Source organism: Tursiops truncatus, chromosome 6, assembly GCF_011762595.2.
Source record: "Tursiops truncatus isolate mTurTru1 chromosome 6, mTurTru1.mat.Y, whole genome shotgun sequence".
Lineage (NCBI taxonomy): Eukaryota > Metazoa > Chordata > Mammalia > Artiodactyla > Delphinidae > Tursiops > Tursiops truncatus.
The window spans coordinates 64,891,065-64,916,327 of NC_047039.1; the positions used below are offsets into that span (position 1 = coordinate 64,891,065).

General features: G+C 40.7%; 1 protein-coding gene across 3 annotated transcripts in view; it reads left to right on the forward strand.

Moving 5' to 3' along the window:
* Nucleotides 1-25,263, forward strand: part of PGM5 (phosphoglucomutase 5) — a 192,064-nt gene that overhangs the window by 109,068 nt on the left and 57,733 nt on the right. For all 3 annotated transcript variants that reach the window (XM_073806184.1, XM_073806185.1, XM_033858146.2), the window contains one exon: nt 7,843-7,958. In XM_073806184.1, coding sequence (XP_073662285.1) covers nt 7,843-7,958 — 116 coding nt within the window. The remainder of the gene's footprint in view (nt 1-7,842; nt 7,959-25,263) is intronic.

Here is a 25,263-nt window from a genome sequence, read left to right on the forward strand (position 1 = left end):
GCATGTCCAGAATGCTATTAAACTCCATCTTCAGTAGTTTATTTCCTGGGATGATGTAAATAAGGCTAATTTAAACATGTACTCAGTCGTAAATACTACAGGGGTTTTTTCTTTTAAATAAAACAGCTTATGGAACTCGATATCAAAAAAAGAAACAATCCAGATAAAAAATGGGCCGAAGACCTAAATAGACATTTCACCAAGGAAGACATAGATGGCCAAGAGGCACATGAAAAGATGCTCAGCATCACTAATTATTAGAGAAATGCAAATCAAAACTACAATGAGATATCACCTCATGCTGGTCAGAATGGCCATTATCAAAAAAATCTAGAAACAATAAATGCTGGAAAGGGTGTGGTGAAAAGGGAACCCTCCTGCACTGTTGGTGGGAATGTAAATTTATACAGCCACTATGGAAAACAGTATGGAGGTTCCTTAAAAAACTACAAATAGAACTACCATATGACCCAGCAATCCCGCTACTGGGCATATACCCAGAGAAAACCATAATTCAAAAAGAGACATGTACCACAATGTTCATTGCAGAACTATAGACAATAGCCAGGACATAGAACCAACCTAAATGTCCATTGACAGGTGAATGGATAAAGAAGTTGTGGCACATATATATAATGGAATATTACTCAGCCATAAAAAGAAATGAAATTGAGTTATTTGTAGTGAGGTGGATGGACCTAGAGACTGTCATACAGAGTGAAGTAAGTCAGAAAGAGAAAAACAAATACTGTATGCTAACGCATATATATGGAATCTAAAAAAAAAAAATGGTACTGATGAACCTTGTTGCAGGGCAGGCATAAAGCGGTAGATATAGAGAATGGACTTGAGGACATGGCGTGGGAGGGCGAAGCTGGGGCGAAGTGAGAGTAGTAACATGAACATATATACACTACCGAGTGTAAAATAGATAGCTGGTGGGAAGCAGCCGCATAGCACGGGGAGATCGGCTCGGTGCTTTGCGATGACCTACAGGGGTGTGATAGGGTGGATGCGAGGGAGGCTCAAGAGGTAGGAGATATGTGGACATGGGTATGCATGTGGCTGATTCACTTTGTTGTGCAACAGAAACTAACACAGTATTGTGAAGCAATTATACTCCAGTAAAGGTCTATTTAAAAATAAATAAATAAATGTTAAATGAAGCATAATGTATATTTAACAAGGCACATCTCATGCGTAGCTCAAGGACTTTTTACAAAGACCACACACCCATGTAACTACCATTGTAGATCAAGAAACAGAACAGCATTCCTGAAGCTCCCTCGATCCCCATTCCAATCACTACCTCCCCCTCCTCCCCAGAGATAACCTCTATCCTGACTTCTGTCACCAATGACTAGCTTTTTTGGTTATTTTTTTCCAGCTTTATTGAGATATAATTGGCAGATAAAGCTATAATATATTTAAAATATACGACGTGATGATTTGATACTGATAGACATTGTGAAATGATTATCACAATCAAGTTAATTAACTCATTCATCACCTCACATAGTTTTTTTAGTGGGAATTCTGCTTTCAGCAAATTTCAAGTACACAGTACATGTTAATAACTATAGTCACCGTGCTGTACATTAGATCTTCAGAACTTATTTATCTTTTAATTTTTTATTGAAGAATAGTTGATTTACAATGCTGTGCCAATCTCTGCTGTACAGCAAAGTGACTCAGTTATACACATACAGACACTTTAGAACTTGTTTATTTTATAAATGGAGATTTGTACCCTTTGACCACCATCTCCCCATTCCACCTCCCCACCCCAGTCCCTGGCAACCACCAATCTACTCTTCATTTCTATGAATTCAGCTTTATTTTTTTTTTAGACTCCACATTTAAGTGATACCTTACAGTATTTGGTTTTCTCTCTCTGGCTTATTTCACTTAGCAGAATGCCCTCCAGTTTCATTCATGTTGTTGCAAATAGCAGAATTTCCTTCTTTCTTTAGGGCTGAGTAATATTCATTGTATTTATGTACCACATCTTCTTTATCCATTTATCTGTCATTGGACATGTAGGTTGTTTCTGTATCTTGGCTATTGTGTATAATGATGCAATGAACATAGGAGTACAGATATCCTTTTGAGATCCTGTTTTCATTTCCTTTGGATAAATATCTAGAAGTGTGATTACTGGATCATATGATAGTTCTTTTTTAATTTTTTGAGGAGAGGACCTCCATGTTATTTTCCATAGTGACTGTACCAGTGTACATTCCCACCAACACTGCACAAGTGTTCCCTTTTCTCCACATCCACACTGGCTCTCTATCTCTTGTCTTTTTGATAATAGCCATTCTGTCAGGTTGGCTAAAAACCCAATAATAGGTGTGAGGTGATATCTCATTGTGGTTTTGATTTGCACTTCTCTGATGATTGGTGATGTTGAGCATCTTTTCATGTACCTCTTGGTCATTTGTGTGTCTTCTTCAGAAAAATTTATTTTCCTATTTAGACCCTTTAACCATTTTTTAAAAATTAGATTGTTTGTTTTCTTGCTATTGAGTTGTAAGCATTCCTTATATATTTTGGATATTAATCCCTTATTGGATATAGGGTTTGCAAATATATTTTCCCATTCCATAGGTTGTCTTTTCATTTTGTGGGTTGTGAATATCCTCTTTTGTAAAGTGCCTAATCAAGATTTTTGCCCATGTTTTAAAGGTTATCTGCCTTTTTTACTGATTTGTAGGAGTTTTTACATATAAACCACGTATAAGTCTTTTGTTGGATATATGTGATACAGATATCTCCTAATCTATGTAGATGGAGGCTTTTTAAGAAGGGACTGAGAGTTCAGTATGTAGAAAATAGAACCAAGAGGTGTGCTCAGCTCTTAAGAAAGTGGATGTTTGAAGATAAATTAAAGGAAGAGTGACCTGGATCTTGTCCTTTTAAAATCTATTGGAACTTTCTTAAAGTAGAATTCCAAGAGTAGCTGATGCTGCCTCATGTACTTGATATAATTAGTCATTTTTTATTTGGCTGTTCTCTCGCAAGGTAAAAGAGAGTCATTAGTAACTGTTGGTATTCCAGTAGAATATTGTCACATACACTGATGTGGTACTGTGTAATTAAGTTAATACACATTTTAATACCTACTGTGGGCATGCACGGCGCTGGATGCGGGAGGTGCAAAGGTGGGTGTGCTGGCACCTCTACATGTAGTGAGCTTTTAGGGATCTTTCAGGATGCTTTTGTATCTGTTATCTTGTTTGAGCACATGAGGGTAAGGCGACCACCAGACTGGTAAAATAGAAATAATTTGTCCTTCTGTTTCTCAGACTTTTGACTCTCATATATTCACTGCCCTAATTCTGTAACATCTTTATTTTCAAGAAATTGCCTTTGTCTTATCCTGATAGCCCCACCAATTAATACCTGGAGAAATTCTCTTTGCTCAAAATGACTAATTTAAATAAAACATGCAGAAATTACTTATTTCTTAATATAATATAAGGAACCTACAATGAGAAAAGACCATAAAATAGAGATACTTTTCCCCTTGCTGTTCGACAATACTCCTTAAACAATAGATATTAGTCAACTGAAGTCATGCAGAATTTATTGAGGGCAAGTCTGACAAGGTATTATGTTATCCTAGACATTGAAGAGCTATAAAGGCATATAAGATGCAGCCCCTGCCCTCAAAGAACTAACACGCTGGTGGTTGTAGTGGTGGTATCTGTGTGTGGAGGGAGAGTGTTAAGAAGGTAACAACATATACAGTGACAATGTGAACATAAAAACCCCCTACCAAGAGAGGAAGCCTAGGGCAGGAAGGGTTACTTTGGATTGATAACGGCAATGAAAAAAGAATTGTATTTGTTACGATAATGGAGCTGGTGCTACAGAACTAATCCCAAAGTGTACAATGGCTCAAACATGGCAAGAGGTTATTTCTCAGTCATTAGAAGTTAAAAACAAGTGTTCCTGATTGGTGACTAATTCTGCTCCAAATGGTGATTCAGAGATCCAGATCCTTCCAACTTGTAGGTCCACCATCTTCAACATGTGGCTTCTAGGATTGCTGGGCTTGTCCACATTAGACTGGCAGAAGGAGAAAGAGCATGGAGGATGGGAAATTTTAATAACCAGATTTGAAAAGCGTGTGCATTGTCTCCACTGGGGTTCCGTTGGCTAGAACTCAGCATGTGGCCACAGTGAACCTCGTGGGAGGTTGGGAAGTGTAGTCCAGCTGTGTGTCCAGGAAAAGATACTTTTGTTGACCACTAGCAGCCTTTGCCACAGGATTCATGATGGCAGGGCATTTAAGATAGGTTTTGAAGCAAAGTGAAGTATTTTGAGAGAGATTGGAAAGGAGGATTAATCCAGGTAATATGAAAAGCATAAAGAAGGACTTGTAAAAAGCAACAACAACAATGCAAGAGCATATTTAGAAAATAAGAGATGGTTCAGTTTTTAGCAGCATATGGGGAGTATCATGGGAGAAAGTATTGGCAAAATAGGTTGAGGCTATTTCCAACCTGAAGCCACATTTTTAGAGGTTTTAAAATCCACACTAAGAAGCTTATATCCACCATGTTTTTTTTGTTTTGTTTTGTTTTTTGTTTTTTTTGCGGTACGCGGGCCTCTCACTGTTGTGGCCTCTCCCGTTGCGGAGCACAGGCTCCGGACGCGCAGGCTCTGTCCCTGGCTCATGGGGCCTAGCCGCTCTGCGGCATGTGGGATCTTCCTGGACCGGGACACGAACCCGCGTCCCCCGCGTCGGCAGGCGGACTCTCAACCACTGCACCACCAGGGAAGCCCACCATGGTTTGTTTTGTTTTGTTTTGTTTCGGCTACCAAGGCTCACTCCCATCTGCAGGAAAACTGTGGCCCAGATTCATTTTCTTTCTTTTCCTTCATATGCTGGTCTTTCCTAGAAAGTGAGTTTTGTTTGTCTCTGACACATGGTGGTGGTAGTCGAGGAGAGGGGTGCAGACCCTCAGCATGAGCTGCTTCATTTTTAGCTTTTGTACCAGAGACTCCACTGGGGCCTCCTGCCAAAAACCAGTCTAGAGCCTGGTATCTGCTGAATGTTATGCTTGGGATGGGTCCCAAGTTCAGTAGAAGGAGAAGGGAGGGGCATTCCTTTCTGACTGTAGGACACATCAACTCATGCTCAGGATCCGGGAATTTAATTACCCATATTGTTATCTTAGCTTGTACAGCTGCAGATGTGGCTCATAGTCATAAAAGTATCCGGTCCTTTAAAATCCAGCCTCAGCCTTCAGCCTGATGACCTCCTGACAGTGGTCAGCTGAGAAGGGTGAGCTGGGGAAATCCTCTCCCCTCCTTTCAGTTCTGCCAACTTGGCTTTGAACCAACAAGAATGTTTTGGCCAGAGAATATATATCCCCACACCCTCTAGCCTCTCTCTTACCCTCACCTCTGCCCCATGTTGCATATTCTATTTCGTAATCTTATGCGTTCATTTTAGCTAAATTAATTTTGACCCCGGCTTTATTATGCGCTGCCCTAGAAGGCTTCAGTGTGAATGATTTCTCCTTCCTTGAGCTTCTGACCTTAAATTAATGGCTGTGAAAGCTTACCTTTGCTCTCCAATTTGGAGAGGATTTATTTCATTATTCCTACCAGGATGTAAACATGATTGTATATCTTTCTTAGACTACTGAGGAAAAGAGAACATTTGATGTAACACCCAAGCATCCAAAAGGTGCTTGTTTTCAAAGCAAACTTTTTTTTTAAGACATTTTTTTTTTAAGTTGAACCTTTATTTATTTATTTATTTATTTATTGGCTGCGTTGGGTCTTCATTGTTGCGTGGGGGCTTTCTCTAGTTGTAGCGAGCGGGGGCTACTCCTTGTTGCGGTGCATGGGCTTCTCATTGCGGTGGCTTCTCTTGTTGTGGGCTCTGTGGGCTCTAGGTGTGCGGGCTTCAGTAGCTGCAGCACGCGAGCTCAGTAGTTGTGGCTCGCGGGCTCTAGAGCGCAGGCTCAGTAGTTGTGGCATATGGGCTTAGTTGCTCCACGGCATGTGGGATCTTCCCGGACCAGGGATGGAACCCATGTCCCCTGCACTGGCAGGTGGATTCTTAACCACTGTGCCACCAGGGAAGTCCCTCAAAGCAAACTTGAAAGAGACTTGGCACACAGTTTTTTCAAGATTGTGAGCACATTAATTACATTTGGGTTCAATGGAAAGAGAAGTGTTATGTTCCTCTGGCAAGAGTTCTAGATATTTTTTCCTCTAGGTGGCCACAAAACAAACCTAAAGAAATCACTATTACATCGTGTCCTTTGTCCTATGTGCATTTTTCTTCCTCTTCTTCACCGAGATACCCTCACTGGTTCCTCTCCATGGTCACCTTCTGCACCTATAGTCATCAAAGGACTAAACCTTGCTGGTGGCAGGCATTTGATGTTTTTCTCTTTGGGTTGCCTCCATGTGGGGCTGATGAAACTCTTCAGGCCGGTGTCTGTGGCAGCAGCTCATTCCCCAGCCAACTTTGAGGTTTGTATATGTCTTGAAGCACTAAAACATTTGGGGAGACAGCATCGTGTAGTGGAATGGAACATGGACAGAAATTAAGCAGACTTGGGTCCAGAATCTAGCTTTGCCTCTTATCTCTGTGAGATCTTGAACAAAATACTTGACCTTCTGGGTCCTCTGAGCCTGAGTTTTGACAGTAAAGCTTAGTTTTAGCTGTTTTTAAATTTTATCTAAATGGAACTGTATAGTGTGTATTCCTTTGATACTGGTTTCTTTCACGTGATATTATGTTTGTGAGATTCATTCAAGTTGTTGCACGTAGCACTAGTTTGTTCAATGAAATTTATGCTATTGCATTATATATTGCAAATCATTTGTCCCTTCTACTTTGATGGACTTTTGTTTCAGTTATCACCAATTGTGATTCTATGATCATTTTTTAAAAAATCTTGTGTACATACTCTGTTGAGTAATGTCACCTGCTGGGCTCCCCAGGAAGCAGCTCTGAGATAGATTCGCTTGCAGGAACTTTATTCCTTTCTGCCATCAAGATCAAAGTTTCCTTCAAGAGCAATACCTATGGGGGAGTGAGGAAGGAGGATCAGACAGAGAAGTTGGAGCTGAAACGGCCCTACAGAGTTGTGCCAAATAGGGGCAAGAAGCCTAGACCTTTATACATCTCTCATTTGCCAGGCATTGGATGTGGATTGACCCAAGGAAGGGAGCATGATTTTGAGTGAGACATCTCTCTTTAGCAGAGAGTGGGGGCCACATCCGTGAGCTGTCACCATTCCTAGAAGCCATTAACATTCCTAGAAGCTGGTAGAGTGTTCCAGTCCTAAAAGTCCTAAAATGTGTGTGTGTGTGCGCGTGTGCGTGTTGGAGGTGAAGCTGAGCAGTGTACCACAGTGTCTACTACATCGTTAGTATTAACTTCTAGGAATTGAATTGCTGGTTCATAGGATATGTGTATATTCATCTTTAGTAGATACTGTCAAACAATATTCCAAAGTGTTTGCACCCAAATACCACCTTAATTTAAATTCTGAGATTCCCCAACTGGGATCTTACCACCAAGATAAAGGAATATATATAGAAGTGAAACATAAATGTGAGAATACGCTATACATTAACTGAACATCTTCTATATTATGGGGAAAGCAAAATTGAGTACCGTTGGAATAGGCTATTTATCATTCTCTACCTTATGGCTTGACATCTTGAAAACTGTCCATGTTGTTCAGGATGTTCTAAAATCTAGTTATGGCAGTAACAGATCTTAAAGACTTCCTTATGTGCTGAGGAAAAAAAAAAGGAAAGGAGAAATATGAATTAACTGTTGCCTCGAATTTCATTTTTCAGAGTGGCCAAATCAATGAAGGTCCCTGTGTATGAGACCCCAGCTGGATGGAGATTCTTCTCAAATTTGATGGACTCAGGCCGGTGCTCTCTGTGTGGAGAAGAGAGCTTTGGCACTGGTAGGCTTTATTGGGTTGGTGTTACTGGAGAGGGTGGCTGCAGAACTCTGTGACCCTAGTTTGGGGACCTGTGAGTCCACTGTGAATGAAAGGCTGGTGAAAGAGTTAGAGGAAAAAAAAAAAAAAAAAAAAAAAAATCAGAGAAACCTAGTGGGATATGTGCTATGACACCTTCACGTCTTCTGCCCATTTCTTCTTCTTTTAGAGAGAGAGAGAGAGAGAGAGAGAGAGAGGAAATATATCAGATTCCCATGTGTTCATCACATAGTTTCAACCATCATCAACTCCTGGTCAATCTTACTTTATCTCTACCTTCATCCACAAGAGGAGCCCTCCCCTCTGATTATTGTGAAGCAATCCTTAGTGTGAATCTTATAAGTATGAGGGAAAAAAAGAAAAAAAAATATTATATATATATATATATATAAAACTGTAGTACCATTATCACACCTAAAATGTTAAAAAAATAATTTCTTCTTTCACTATTTTAAAGATGTCACACCGTTGTCTTCTGGCTTGCACAGTTTCCAAGAAGTCGGCTCTAATTCTTATCACCATTGCTCTGTATTTAAATTTCGCCTACTTTCCACCTCTGGCTGGCTTCAACATTTTCTTTTTATCTTTTGTTTTTAACAGTTTAATAAAATGTATAGGTACATGTATTTTTTTTTTTAACCCTGCTTAGGATTCTTTGAGATTCTTGGATCTGTTGTTTTTCATTAATTTTAGAAAATTCTCTGCCATTACCTCTTCTAATATCTCTCTTTCCTTATTCTCTCCTCTCCTCTGAGACTCTAATTACATAATGTTAGATAATTTGTGACCATGTGTTGTCTCAGAGCCCTTACATGCACTATTTGGTTTTGTTTACTCTTTATTCTTTTTGTGTTTCAGTCAAGATAATCTCTATTGGCATATCATTAATTCTTTCCTGAGCTGTGTCCAGTCTTTTGCTGAGCCCAGTGAAGGATTTCTTCATCTCTGATATTGTAGTTTTTATTTCTAGTATTTCTCTTTGACTCTTTTTAAATAATTTTCATCTCTTTGATGAAATTCCTGATCTGTTTATATCTGTTGTTTATCTTTTCCATTAAATCATTTAACATATTAAACATAGTTATTGTAAACTTTCTGTCTGATAGTTCCAATAACTGGTTATTTTCTAACTCTAGTTCTGTTGATTGCTTTGTCTTTTGATAAAGCAATGGTTTACTCTTTCTTGATTTTTGCATGTCATAATTTTTCACTGAATGCTGGACTGTATGTATATAAGAACAGTAGAGACTCAGGTAAATAATATTTATACACAGAAATGGGCATACCTCTTCTTCTCTCAGGGCATTAGTGTGCACAGTTACATTAAATATAGTCAGGAGTTGAGCTGGGTTTGGATTTTATTGTTTCTGTTATAATCTTTAGTATATCAATGTATCACAGGCTTCAAATTCTTCTGGTAGTGGGATATTTTTACTATGTACTGAAAGTGATAATGGGGAGATGGAGGAGATTTTTCAGCGTTTCTGTTGCATTCACAGGTTTCAGCAGTTACTGCATGTCTGTGAGACAAAATAGACCTCTATTATTAGGTACTTGACCCTTTTCTAGTGGCAGCAGGTCTGTTTAGTATTGGTGTAGGATTCTGGGCCCAAGGTTTCCTACTCTTTGTCCAGGGACAGAGAGTTTTTACTTCAACCCCTATTTCAGAAGCAGTGGACCTCTGCCTGGATCCTAGGGATGAGAAGGTTTGAAGCTCAATCATCCAGGAGCTTAAGGCTTTTGTTTCCTATGAAAGAAATGTTTGGGGAACTAGAAGGGTTTCAGGCTTATCTCTTGGCAGGAGTTGATCATTTCCTGCATGTCAGCACCACCAAGTCTCTCTCTCTCTTTTTCCAGTCTTTCTTGTGAGTACCCAGTGGAGCCTATGGGAAATAACTTGGAATGTGCCCTTCATATCTGGGACTCCAAGCAATTTAAAACTATCATAATAGGCTATACTTGGTCTTTAAGAATGTTTAAAACTCTTATGTGACTTCTTATTATTCACCTGTATGGAAGCATCCTCTTTCTCCTGTGCTCTGCTAAAGGTGAGATGGTTTGTGTCCTGTCTTGCCTTGAGACTCTTTGGAATTCACTTTATTTCCTGTGACCTCAGATGGTTTTTTTTAAAGTTATGCTGTAGTTTCCTGGCCTTTTCTTATTACTGGGATGGGAGTGACATTCTCTTATAGATTTCCACATCCTAAACAGAAGTGCAGAAGTGGAACTCCAAAAGTAATTTCTTAATAATTTCTCCTATTCTCAACATTTCCCTCGATAAATTTTTACAGTTAGGATCCAAAAGATCTTACATCATAATTCGTTGATACCTCTTAAGTCTCTTTTAATCTGCATTTCTCCCCTCTACCTTTTCTCTTTCTAATTTATTCATTGAAGAAACTGGGTCATATGTCCTATAGAGCTTTTAACAGCTTTGATTTTAATGTTAATATCTTCATTTTCCTTTCTAATTTGTTTACATAACATATAAACATATAACAGATAAAGAAAAGCTATTGATTAATATGCCTTTTCTCTGGTTCACAGCCACCTTAACAGATTCTATCATTAATTATGACATTTTCTTTTCTAAAAAGTCTACATTTTTAGGTATACAGTCATATAATTTATGACTAAAGATTTTTTTTTCTAATATTTAGATCTTTTATTTCATATTCTTATGGCACTAGCTGCAATCTTCAAAATAATATTAAATAACAATTGTGATAGTTCATGATTTTAATGGAAATCAATTCAGTATTTTACCATCTATTTTGATGATTTCGTTTTAATATTGGTAAAATCCCTATCATGCTTATGTAGTTTTTTTTCCTATTCTAATATTTCTTAGAATCATATTATAAATGGCTGATGGAAGGTGCCCTTTCAGAATCAAGTGATATATTAATGTTTTTTCTCCTTTATTATGTTAATGTAATGAAATACGATTGATTTGCTGATACCAAACCATCCTTGAATTCCTAAGAATGAGTCTTATTTGGTCATGCTTAAACAGATTGCAGTAAAACCACTCTAACTAGTCATAATGACAGCATTTCAGGCTATGTCAGGGTTCCTGAAGGGATCTTCTCCTGGGAAATTTTCTCCTTTTACCCAAATCAGCTAGACGCTAATAGCATTAATGGTGCAGAAGGGTTGGCAGGCACCTTTTTCTCCTTGGAAAAAGAGAGATCATATCAAGCTCTCTCAGTTACTACTGTTCGATCTCAGAACTTATGGATGGCAGGTCTGCTTGGGATAGTTGAAACTGTTATACTTTTTCTCTGCTGAGGCCCTAAAAATAGGTGTTCTGTGTATCCTTTTTGGTGTTCTGTGTGTCTAAACCAGTGACTGTGACTCAAAAAATCAGGGATTGTATATTGTATATAATAATTCTCCCTGCTGGTTATTAAAATAACACAAATCTAGCAACTGGAATGGAAACTGATAAGTCCAGGTTCTCTCTCTCTCTCTTTCTCTCTCTCTGTCTTTATAAACATTTGTTCAGTGCTTACAATAGACCATAAATTTATAGTCTTTAAAATTAAAGGATGAAGTACTTACAGAGTACAGGGCACTGTATTGGATGGTATGTAGAATACAAAAAAGACCATAGCCTTAAGAGATTCAAGATCTTTACATAGTTAGAAAGATGCACAGGTGAGTTTTCTACAAAGCAGAAACTTTAAAGTTCCACAATAGAGGAATAGAAAAAGTGCTGTGGGAGATGAGAAAAGGAGAAAGTGGTTTGGAACTGGAGGCTCAAAGCAGACTTCCTGGAAGAGATGGAATTCGCGTAGTTCTTAAAGAATGGGAAGGATTTGCACACATAAAGATGAAAGGACAGAGGCTTGTCAGATGGGGGCAACAATATCAAGAAAGGAATAGAAGTGGGAGAGGAGGGGCCATGTGTTGTAAGTAGCCAGCTGTTCAGTTTGTCTAGAGAAGTATTTTCCAAACATGAATCAAGACTAATTTGGGGTCATGAGGTTGGTATAGTCGTGAACAGCTTTTTAAGAAAATATAATAGGCTAGAAACTATCAGAATGCATTGTATTTAGGAAAGGTAAATGTTATTTTGAGAAATATCTATATGTAAATATGTGCACAGGTATCTACGTGTTTGCTAGATCTCACAGTAAAATGTATTTATTGTGGGTCATGGCCAAAAGACTGAAAAAGACTGGTCTATATCAGGGGTTGGCAAACTTTTTCTGTAAAGGGCCAGATAGTAAATATTTTAGGCTTTGTGAACTGAGAGGCTATGTACGGTCTCTTCCACAATTACTCAACTCAGTAACTGTAACACAAAAGCAGCCGTAGGCAGTACATAAATGAGTATGGCTGTGTGCCAATAAAAGTTTACTTACAAAAATAGGCCTAAGTCCAAATTCGGCCCATGGGCTGTAGTTCACTAACCTCTGACGTATAGCGTAGGGTAGAGAAGGGAGTATCAAGAAACAGTCTTGGAAATACCAGTGGGGAGGGGCTCATTTCTGAAGCCCTTTGCCTGCCTAGCTTAGACGTTGAGACTTGACTCAACTGGAAGTAGGAAACCATGGTCTTCCCGGGGGGAGGTCTGCTTGCAGCCACTTTCCAGCAAGCTTTGCTTTCAGACTGTTATGCTGAGTGCCACATGTGGGCTGGACTAGAAGGGACTTTTAAAAGCCTCCCGCTGTTATATTTGCTTGCCATTTTCCTTTCAAGGAGCACAAGAGATTTTCCAATGTGTAGCGCTCTGAAGGTATTGCCCACCCCCACCATTCTTCAGGTTCTGGTGACACTGGCCTGATGCGCCAGGTGAAGCTCCTGAACCCAAGAAGTAGTTAAGTGACTCACCCAGGGCCCCAGAGCCTGGAAAAGGCCTCCACTTGAATTAAATTACAGTTGAACTAAAAGGTCTCCTGCCCATACGGTGTATGCTGCTTTCCACTGTGCCGATCAGTCTTCCCGATGAAAGCAATGGCTAATTCCATCTCTCCAGCACCCGACAGTGAATGACTGTTAGAAGGCCTGAGGAACTGGACCACTCAGTCTTGGAAGGAAAAAGTGGATTCATGCTGTTCCTCATTAATGCCGGTTCTTGGAGAGGCACTGAACTGAATGTGTAAGAATCACCTGGGAAGCTTGCTAAAAATATAGATTTTTTCTATCCTATCCTTGCTTGGAATCCCTGGCAAGGTGGAGCCTGAGAGTCTGCATTTTAAATAAGTATCCTCATGTAATTCTGATGTGCAGTCAGGAGTAGGAAACATTAGTGAAAACCAGTATTTGTTTTTCATCAGGAATGGTAGAAAGAGTGTGTCTGAGATGCCACCCCAAGTTCGGTTCAGGAAGTCTAGAGGCCTGGAATGTGAAGCTGATGAGTACATTCAAGACCCTCACCTGCCACCTACAGACAAGCCACGTGGTCTCTCTGACCCCTTACAATTCCAGCCTGTAAAAGTCAGCTGATCACAGGAGCTCCCCATCTGCCTTGGGATATAGTTCTCAAAACCAAGTGGGCTAATGAAGGAAGGAGAAAGCAGAGAGATGGCAAGATTTTAGACCTGAGACTAGGGAGACGCTTCTAAAACTTATCAAAGCTTTCTCTAGTGGAGGCCTTTTTGAGTGCCCCTGGGGCATGGAGCTGTGTACCAACTAGGAAAGCAGAGTTTAGTGCCAAGAAACCTTGAAAATATGGATCTGCCTCAGGCTCAGGAATGCCAAGCTTTTCGCGCAAGAGAAGAAGGATATACCCTGAGTGGAAATTTCCCTCAGGGGAAAATCAGCCGGCATCTTGAGCTCCCAGAACTTTCCAAGGTAACAAGCTGGTGATAGGATCAGAGTTCAGGCTTCTCTCCTGTGGAAAGGTGCAGGTCCTGGACAATAGGGAGCCTATATTTATTGCTCTGTCAAAGAACCAAGGTCATTTCAGAAGCCAAATCATCTTTTGTGCTAGAGCCAGATATTCATCCACTTCCTGGGAAGGGCTTTGGAAAACTCTTTTCCGAGAGAAAGGAGGACATTTTACAAATCCTTTAACAGAAGAAAGCTGTTCATCTAAATGGCATTCTGGCTAACTCTCTCAAGTTCCAAATTGGAAGGAATCTGGACTTGTTCCCATACACAAAAGGGGATGTACTAAAATACTAAAACTAAGAGCTAAAAAACCAAAAACTTTGAGGTTTGGGGGCAATTTCTTGATGATGCTCTATTGGTTGCTATCATTGTCATCAGTTTTGTAAGAAGTCATACCATCTGGGGAGTGTATGAATTATCACGCCAAAGCTTGTCCCTTTACAGGTAACATAAAGAATCGCTCTGTTTGTGAATGCCTGGAAGACCTCCAAGCTGATCACCATCTTGAGTATTACTATTACTTTTGTTATGTATTTTTAGAAAGTTAATGTCAGTAGCCATATAAATTTGCCAAATAAAATCAGGCAATACAACAGTGTTTTCTCTTTCCAAGAAAGTGCTCTCTGTTGAGTTCTTCACAATAATAACAATTATCTTTTTAAATGAGCACTTAGTATGCACTGGGGGCATTGCTAAGCCTTTTGTATACCTCCATCTCTTTCTGGAAATTTGGAATTGAATCCAGGTCTCCTGGCACCAACATGACTTGTCCCTCATTGTCACACCAACTTTTTTCACTGTGAACTCTGGTGCTCTTGACCTTGGCAATTTTTATATCTCTCCAGTCTCTAGCACAAAAGGAAGAGGCCCAGAGTATGTATGTGTTTCATTCACAGGAAATCTCGAGTATCTTTCCAGTCTTTTGAGATTTTTCTGGATCCCTCTGCTTGCCATGCAACCGTAAATGCCCTGAGGACAGGGGCCATGTCTCTCTTGCTCAGCTCTATTTCTTATATATATGATAGGCTTTGAGTGATTGTGGGTTGGATGGAAGGATGGAAGGAAGGAAGGAAGGAAGGGAGGGAGGGAGGGAGGGAGGAAGGGAGGAAGGGAGGAAAGGTGGATGGAAGGTAGATGGATGGAAGGAAAGAAGGGAGGAAGAAACAAAGAATTTCCATTTTGATATTTCTTCTTTGCATTGTTAGTAGTTATATTTTTATCATTCTTGAGTGGTTGTATTTCTGGAAATCTGGGCATTAGGGTATCCCAAGATTTGGGAGAATTCATGAAAACAAAACCACGTAAATATAGACCGGTTGGAAGGCGGTGAGGAAGGATTTTATGAATGATATTAAAATTGGAATTATATAAAATTTTGAAATAAACTTTTGGTACTTTCAATTATCACATCATTATTAGCACAAATTAATAGCGAACAAAGTGCTTCTAGGAAAATTCATTCCCAAGACCTGTGTTAATGAACAGATTAAAAAATTTAAATCCTGTTAAGTATTTATAATTCATTTTATTAACGTATTTATTTCCCGGGGGGGAGTGGAGGCTGCTGACAATTACCTGTAAATAGCCGTGTTCAATAGCGGCCAGGTTCCAGCTTTAGTGATCTTTTGTATATAAAGATCTTCTTACAGCCTTTAGCAGAGACATTCTCTGCTCTATTGTCTTATGGTTCATATTACTGACTTACTCTCTGGTTGCTTTGTGAATGGACATTTTATTTTCCGTAACAGTTAAACAGTATATAACACTTTCAAGTTCCATACCTGCATCTTCATCTGTATTTCACACATGAACTATGTACATCCTAACTCAAGATTAGGTTCACAGGAGTGCTGTTGAATATTGAATAGGTTTAACTGTCTCTTACTTATACAGTTATTTTTATTTAATGCCAGATTTTTTTAAGGTACAATAAAGGAAAGCTTTAGTTCATTCCCTATTTAGATAATCATTAACTCTACATTTGGCAGTTTTCACATCTGTCCAGTCTCTAGGCCAGAGAAGGAGGCCCATATATCTGTGAGTTTCAGATTATTGAGGTTCTACCACATTTCTTTCTCTTATTTCTGGCCGATTTGTGTACATTTGGCTGGGTAGCAGATGTGACGTGAGGAGGCCGTGATGACAGCATTATCAGCACAAGGAGAGCAATTTCTCTGCTGGGCAGGTTGAAACAGGCTGTGTGCACATGTGCAGTTCAATCTAGGCTGGGCCAGAGCACAGAGGTGCTGTGCTTGACGCTCCCCAAGAGCCTCCTCGTAAACTCTGAAAACTGAAACTCTCCTCTGGACCCTCTACAAACTCTCAACCCCTGTGCTGGGCAAGAGAGCTCCCACCTGGAGTGGAAAGAATGTCTCCATCAAAAACAAAACAAAACAAAACCTTTTCTTGGGGTCGCCACAGTTCCAGTTCCACTGACCCTTTCAATGATGAAAAGTGGCAAGAGGGGTGTTGTGTGACACCAAAGTGTGGAGCAGAAAGAAAGGAATGGGGCCTCCCTCTGAGGCTGTGTCCACACTTACCCGTGCATGCTGGGACTGGGAATCCTGGGAAATCATTCTTCAATCTTCACGGATTGAAGAATTCCAAACAGACTAAGGGTTTCCTTTCACAGTGTCTACTGGGGGCTTTTAACGAGGGGGCCCATCCCTTGGTATTTAAGATACAGTCCCTAAGGTTGTGCTTTGAGGCTTCCCCTGCTGCTCTCTCCCAGGTGCCAGGTAGCCCCACTGAGAACAAAGTACAATGCCTAAAGAGTGACAAGTCCTCAACCCTGTGGTGCAGGCTTTAAACCTGCTCGAGAGATTTCTGGTTCAGCTTATGACCAAGCAAGGAACAATTCTTAGAGGGTTGTGTTGTTCCCATCAGCACTGGAGACAAAGAAATGGGATGGGACATACGAGTCAGGAGGTCCCACTGTCCCGTACCTTGGCTTGCTCCTGTGAGGGACAAGTGTCAGCTGACCAGCCCTGACGTAGTTAACGCTTTCTCCTCCTCTGGGATAGATGGGATAGATGGCCTGGCTGCTGTAGGCTGCTGTGTTAATGAAACAGTGCTAATACTTGTTATTTATTGAGCATCTCTTGAGTGATAAGTACATTCTTAGGGCCTCCTATATGTCATTTCACTGAGACTTCTTGACTCTAAAATGAACTAGGGACCATAATGACCACAGATAAGGTAATTGAGGCTTAGAGAGGAAAGTCGAACCACTGGCCAAGTTCACACGGCAGAGCCAGGATTCAAACCCAGTCTTACTCTGCTGCTCCTGTTTAAGGACATGCCAAAGGTGTCCTTTTCTCCCATCTGGTTAATTCTTTTAGATGGGGATGGAATGCATGCCGGGGACGTGGAAGAATGGTGTCATGTAAGCAACACAGCACCAGGAGATGACAGTCCCAGTTAGACCCAGTTAGACCTTGACTCCCCCTCTCCGTCATTGAACTTCCTTACACAGATCACTTCTTTGGGCCTCAGTTTCCTCATTTGTAAGCTGAATCTGTTCAATGGGATGATCTATAAAGTTTTTTCCCATATATCTTTTTAGGTTGCTTCTAGCTTTTAGTGAGGAGTGAATCTGATGAATCACACTACATACTAGAGTTTCACCTAATCATTCATTTACTCATTCAATGAAGGTTTACTGTGCACCTTCTATGAGCCAGGGCCAAGATAGAATGATGAGTCATTTCAGATACGGGTCCTTCCCTCATGGAGTTTACAGGGTGTTGCAACGGTCAGGATACTAGCCAAGAGCCCTGCTGCATTATTGTGTCAAACACTATTATTATTATTTTCATCATCATCATCAAATTTATTGTTACATAGCATTGGGAGCCAGGATGCCCACAGCACAGCATGAGCTACACGGTCGGTTACTGCCATCCTACCTTTCTGAGCTGACAGCTGGCTCTGACCCGCTTACATGCAGGACAGCTTTGTTTTCCAATTGTAAACATTTTAGAGCATTAATTTTTTAAGAAGCATTTCTTTTTTTTTTTTTTTTTGCGGTACGCGAGGCTCTCACTGTCGTGGCCCCTCCCGTTGCGGAGCACAGGCTCTGGACGCGCAGGCTCAACGGCCATGGCTCACGGGCCCAGCCGCTCCACGGCATGTGGGATCTTCCCGGACTGGACCACGAACCCGTGTCCCCTGCATGGGCAGGCAGACTCTCAACCACTGCGCCACCGGGGAAGCCCAAGAAGCATTTCTTTTTAAGCATGGAAAAGTGACAATTTTTCCATGAGCCCTGCTTTTTGGCCAGATTTAAAGAGCTGAACATGAGCAATTTGAGACATGGAAAAAAAACAACAAAAACAACAACCTGTCACAGTTCAATAGCATGTTCTCAAATCTCCGATTCCCTGCAAGGGGTGCCTCCCAGTGTTGCCTCATGACTTCACTATTTTGAAAAGACAAATCCTTGAGTGGATAAAAAGAGGATGGAAAGAATTTCACTGCAAATTAATGAAAACTTCATCTGTAAATGAAAAGGGTAAATCGATAGGAGAGGAGAAGTAAAGGGAAATTTGGCAACTTCTCCTGAATGTCTAGTGTGAGGAGGAAAAAATAGCAGTCCATCACCCAGATCTTCAGAAGGGTTGCCTCAGGTCTAACCACCTGGGGCACTTTATCTGCCTCATTGCAGCTCCTGAGGACCACTGGCTTTACTGGGCATTTCCAGCAGTGGTTATGTCCACAGGCGTTGGAGCCAAACTGCCCAGGTGTGAATCTTCTTTTCACCCCTTAGTGGCCATGTGACTTCATACAAATGACCTAACCTCAATCTCTTATCTGTAAAAAGAAGCTATCAAATTGTCAAAATTAGATAATGTATAAAGTACTGAGTGAAGTGCCTGGTGCCTTGCTGTTATTCTTCCAAAAATGGAATTTCTCTTGCTGTGTAATTCCGCATCAAGAGCAAGTATACAGATATATTTCCTATCGTTTCTGGCTCTAGGAACTATGTGTGCTTAGATACGTGCTGTATATGCACATATCCTGAAAACCGTCAGGAGCGTCTTTGAGCAAGTGGCCTTCCTTATCAGCTGGCCGGCCACCTTGGTATGCATGGGATGGAGAGGTTTCCTGGATCATTGTTCATTTCCTGTTAAAATGGGGAAAGTGCCAGGCACACCAGGATGAGTTGGTTACCCCACATTTGGCAAGGCCCTCACAAGATTTCCAGACGAAAGGGGTGGGGGAACACCATGATACTGAAGCTGGCTCCAGTGAGAGGCCCCCCCCCGTGACTAGGGCCAGGGGCATCCATCGAACTAGAGACCAATGACCACTTTCCTTTAGTGCCAAATTTGAGCAAATAGAGGAAGAGGCCTAATTCACTACCCCTAAGTAATCTGCCCCCGATATGGGACTGTTTTGAGTAGGTTTCTCTTAAAACAGGTTCTCAACTCTGGCTGCTCATAAAAATTACCCAAGGAATTAAAAAATATATATATACTGATGCCTGGGTCCCATTGCCAAAAATTCTGATTTTATTGGTCCGGGGTGGGGCCTGAGCATTGGTATTTTTAATAAGTTCTTTAGGAGATTCTAATGGGTAGCCTGGGTTGAGAACCACTAACTTATTTCTAGCTTGGAGTTGGCAACAGGTGCATAATGATTTATATTTTCCCAAATGACAAATTCAGACTTTCCTGATCTGAGTTTCAGCTGAGATGACTTGATCTTTTAGTAACATGTGTGGTGTTTTATTGAGTTGATTTGCCTGTGCTGGCATTTCCATTTGAGGAAAATTCCTTTGAGATTGAGTACTCTCTTTTTTTCCCCCTGTTTCTTTTATGTCAGTATACTTACTGGTGTACTGCCTAGCTCAAAGTAATATGGTTTTAAAGCTTGAGAAAATTCAAAGTCTAGTTTTAGGGAATAGAAGAGTAGGGATGTTTCTGATAAGAAAAAAATAGACCTGTTTTTGGTGTCAGTTTTTCCTGGAGTTGTGGCAGGGAGAGCTGAGCCCCTTCCTTCTGGTATCTGGGTGGGGATGACTGCTTTTCCAGGCTGGTCAAAGCAAGTCTGAGTGGGCTTCGGGCTGGGCTAGCCTGGATAGAGGAAGGCCAGTTGAGTGGTACTTACAGGCTTTGGAAATATGGGTTAAAGCTTCTTGCAGTGTTCTGAACCAGGTGGAAAGCTCTGGCTGCACCACCAGCCAGAAATCCAGAGGAAGCAAACTTCAAAAATTGTACTGTATTATTCAATGCTAAGGAGAAATGAGCTATGAAGACATGAAAAGACATGGAGGAACCTGAAATGCATATTACTAAGTGAAAGAAGCCAAACTAAAAAGTCCAATGATTTGATAATCTGGAAAAGGCAAAACAATAAAGATAATAAAAGGATTAGTGGTTGTTAGGGGCTACGAGGGAGGGAAGGATGAAGAGTCAGAACACAGAGGCACTTTAGGGCAGTGAAACTGTTCTGTATGATACTGTAATGGTGGGTATATGTTTGTCAAAACCCATAGAATGTACAACACCATCAGTGAACCCTCACCTGAACTATGGACTTTGGGTGATGATGTGTCAGTGTAGGTTCATCATTTGTAACAAACAGCCCACTCTGGTGCAGGATATTGATGGTGGGGAGATTGTGTTTGTGTGAAGACAGAGACTCTTATGGAACTCTCCGTTCTTTTCATTCAATTTTGCTAGGAAGCTAAAACTGCTCTAAAAAACAAAATCTATTAAAAATTGTACAGGCAATAGTATGCATGTATAAATATTAGTGCCGAAGAATTTTTTTCTGGAATCTCATGTTCTAAAGATGGAGCAGCTGTGAATATATGAAGTAAAAGAGCTATTTTATTTGTTTTTCCCCAAACAACTGTTTAACTGTTCACAGAGTGTAGAGATTTTGCCTGGGAAGATAGGGAGTGAAACACAGGCTGAGTGAGCCCCTCTTCGTGGGCTGTCAGCAATAGTAGAAATGCCCTAGGGGCTATTGGGATGAATCTGAAGCTTTGTCCTTGCTAGTAGAGTCTCCCTGTGAGGTGAACGAAACACATCCCCTAAGCCCAGCTTCCCCCGAGGCTAATGTTGACAGCTCAGCAGTGCACTGCCTTCCCTGTTCTCATTTTCTGTCAAGTCCTAAAGCCTTACAGTACATCCTGAACCTAATCCCAAAACCTGTGAGCCCCACGAGGGAGTCAGATACAGTCTCTATGCTCTAAATAGCTATTACTCAATCTAAGAAATGGGATGAGCAATAGGTTCAAAATTCATCACTTGTTCATCAGCGGTATTGATCCCTTTAATATCCCAGCTAACCCTTGGTAGATGGGATTTCATGTTTTCAAATGTGAATTTGTACACACCGTTGACCACTTAAAAATTTTTTTTTCTTATAATGAAAATAATATACATTTATTGTGGAAATACTGCAAAGGAAAAAGAAGCAAAACATTCGCAGTTCTACTGCTTCAGAGATAACACTGTTAACGGCTGGGCGTGTATCCTGTTGATAACCTGTGCACACACATAAATACATATCTAAATGTGTTCTTCTACCAAAAAAATACTGAATACTCTTTTTTGGTAACCTGATTTTTTAACTTGTATTAAAATTGGATGAACATCATTCCGTGTGTCACCAAAGATTCTTATTCAATATTTTATCTATCTACACAAGTTTTTGTTTGGATTTTCCACCATTTCCTATTCTTTAACAATTAGTATTCATTTTTCAACTTTCCCTCTTCTTTTAGAAACAATTTTTTTTCCTCTTTATTATTTCTTCAACTTTCTCTCTCCTTTAAGCTGCTTTAGTGAATGTCCCTTCGACTAAAATTTAAGAAAAAGAATAGCTGGGTCCAAAGCTGGTTGCTACTTTAAGGCTGTTGATTATTATTGCCAAATTATTCCACCAAACTGTACACGTTTACACTGGTACTTTGCTAGTACTGGGTGTTCCCCTGCCCCTAATGAACGCTTGCTAATTTGAAAGTCCCCAGATGGGATTCCATTTTATGGACTTTTCTTTGACTGAGGTGAGATTGAACATTTTTTCAAATGTTTTTGACTGTTAATATTTTTCTCTTGAAAATTGCTCATTTGTGCCTATCCACCCAGTTATCTATTGGGGTTCCTCTTTTTCTGATTAACTTATAAAAACATTTTTAATGTAAAGTCTATTAGTCCTGTCATATATAGTGTCAGCATTTCTCGCATCCATTTTCACTCTGTTTATAGTGGGGTTTTAGGAAACCATTTGATGCCTTTGTATTTTCTGCACTTCCTGTTGAATTTATCTGTCACGGATACGGCATTATAGTTCACTTGCCTTAGAGTTATTAAAAGGAAAGTTGTTTCCCCAAAGCCCCCTCTAAAGCACATTATGAGAGTTCAGTGGAATCATGTGTGTGTAATTGCAAGTCATCAGTGTCTCTATCCCCCACTTCAAACAGCTGTAAAGAGCACAGTTAATTTTTTTTGATCATTGGCCCCTGGGCAATGTTTAACTTGTAGGTGAGAATATCCAAGCCAGTTCACAATTTACTATGTGGCTGGCGACAAAGGGTTGAGGTGGGTTTGTGTGGGTTTTTTTTTTTTTTTTTGATTCTGCTAAAATAACTTTATGTCTCTCTCCCCTAAGTTATGACATCTTATCAGATGTGAGACTTATCATCTAATGGGTCTATCTCTAGGTAATGTAATCCAGCTGGAGATTCAAGGTATGCAAAGCCCATGTTTTAAAACAAAAAGGTATTTCTCTCTAGACAGTAAATAAAAGTGATTTTTTTTTCAGCTGTAAAAGGACAAAGGATTTTGAAATTATCCCACTGGGCAGGGCTTCCTAGACTTCTTTTTTTGCACTAGGCCATGGAGCTAACCCAGCATCTTCCAAATTTCTTCCATTTTTGTAGCAGTGTGCAGAGTGCCTTGGATGGGACTAGAGTCACTCCATGCTGTGATGATTAAAAGCCCAGGGTCTTCTCAGGCTAGAAGATGTCTAACTAGAAGATGTCTGGTTCTCACAACCAGACATCTAAAAGTGTCATCAGCAGACCATTGACCAGTGTATGGAGGAGTCAAAGACTTGATCATTTCTCCTTTTAAGTATCTTCACTGTCCTCTCAAGGTTGTATGTTTTTCTTTTTGAGGAAAAACATTTAACATTTAACACTGCAAATGTACCAAGAAGTATAAATGGTCCATAGCTTTGGTGAGATGTTCTCAAAGCTGCCTAACTTAACTAAGGTATTGTTTCAGTCCATTTTCAAAGTTTAAACAGTTCTGTGTCATTGGGTCTTCCTTTCTGAGTTTCTATGTTTCATAGCCCTGAAACCCAAGTACTGTTGTCCATTTTTATTGCTCTGTTGCAAGAAGAAATGATCCAACCCCTGGTCCCAGTCTCCTGGTCTTAAGACATTGCTGTAGCTAGAGTCAGAGGATAAAATTAAATGAATGACTGAGAACAATTTGCCTCAAAGCACGTTTTGAGGAATCAGCACCAGGTTGGTACTTTATGTGAATTACCAATAAGATCGACAACCAGACAGCCACTTGTGACATCCCAGTCATTGATCTAAATACCTGGGCGTATTTAGTTACTTCATCATGATAGTAACCCATGAGGGAGGGGCTATTATTTCCCTATGTTACAGATGAGGACAGCAAGTCACATGAAGGTCAGTGGCTGAGCCAGAATTTGAATGTGAGCAATCTGACTCCAGAGCCTACCCACTGAGTGTGATTAAATTCATATGACAACCCGACAAGATGGGTGATGGTGTCCCCATTTTACAGATGAGAAGCTGAGACTCAGAAAGGTTAACAACTTTGCGATAACTTCTCACATTCCGGGGTAGTAGAAGAGTTTAGTTTTAAACCCTAATTCCAAAGCCTTCCCCATGCTTTTTCCATTATATCACCTTTCTTACACTACAACACATTCCTTTGTATTCAGGACAGAGCTTACAATTGGCCAATAGACAGATGCTTAAATGAGCCTCCAACATATTCCTCTGGGTTCTTTTTGCACAGGAAGCTACCTGTTTAGCCTGCACACTTGATCGTGTGAATGCCACAATATGAGCTGCCTCTCTTTCTATGTGAATAGCTAGAGGAATAAGCTTCCCAGTTCCTTCCTGCCTCAGGGACTTTGTGCTTTGTCCCCAGATCTCTGCATGGCTGACTCCTTCTTCTCGGGTATCAGCTCACGTATCATCACTTCAGCGGGGCTGACCCTGACTACCTGTATTCCTAATGCTGCCATAACAAATTACCGAGAACTGGGTGGCTTAAAACAGCAGAAATTAATTTTCTTCTAGTTGTGGAGGCCAGAAGTCTGAAATCGGGGTGTTGGCAGAGCCATGCTTCCTCTGAAGTCTTTAGGGGAGAATCTTTCCTTGCCTCTTTCAATTTCTGGTGTCTCCCTGCCTTCCTTGGCTTGTGGCAGCATAATTCTCATCTCCACTTCTGTCTTCACATAACCTGCTCCTTTGGATTTCTCCTCCCTGTGTCTTCTCTTCTCAGAATACTTGTCATTGGATTTTGGGCCCACCTGGATAATCCAGGCTGATCTCACCCCAACATCCTTAACTTAATTATATCTGCAGGACTATTTCCCCAGATACGGTCACATTCACAGGTTCTGGGTGGCCATATCTTCGGCGGGTACAGTGGGGTTAGGGAGTACCATTCAACCCTACTCTAGGTGAGCTGCGCTGCCCTAGTAAGGAAGTCTTTGCTGATATCGTGCTCTGTGACATTATCATCCAGTTTAATTTTTTTCATAGCTCTTGTCCTTATTTGACACATGTTGTTCTTTCATCTGCTTTCCTGTCGCCTCCCTGCCTACTTGAATTCAAACTTGTTGAATAAAGAGCTATCCTGTTCACTGCCGTATCCCTAGTACCTAGACCAATGCTTGGTGTACTGTAAGGATCACCGAATATTTACTGAATGAACGATACCATTAGTCAAATGTGATGTCAGCTTGGCTCTTGGATCCTTTCAACAACTTCCAGGATTTTATTTTACTTTTTGATATTGTTTTATGTTATTTGAATTTCGGTTGCATACTTTTAGAAATGCAAGTTTATTATGGGACATGGTTTTTTTTTTTTTTTGTGGTACGCGGGCCTCTCACTGTTGTGGCCTCCCCCGTTGCGGAGCACAGGCTCCAGACGCACAGGCTCAGCGGCCATGGCTCACGGGCCCACCCGCTCCGCGGCACGTGGGATCCTCCTGGACCGGGACACGAACCTGGGTCCCTTGCATCGGCAGGCGGACTCCCAACCACTGCGCCACCAGGGAAGTCCTGTGGGACATGTTTTTCACACAATAGATAAATATATCCTACCATTTCAATGTAACACTCAAGTGCTAACTGGTCTTCATAGTTCATTTAGCTTTAACTTTTCCCCCGTGAACAAATCTTCAGCAGACTGTTC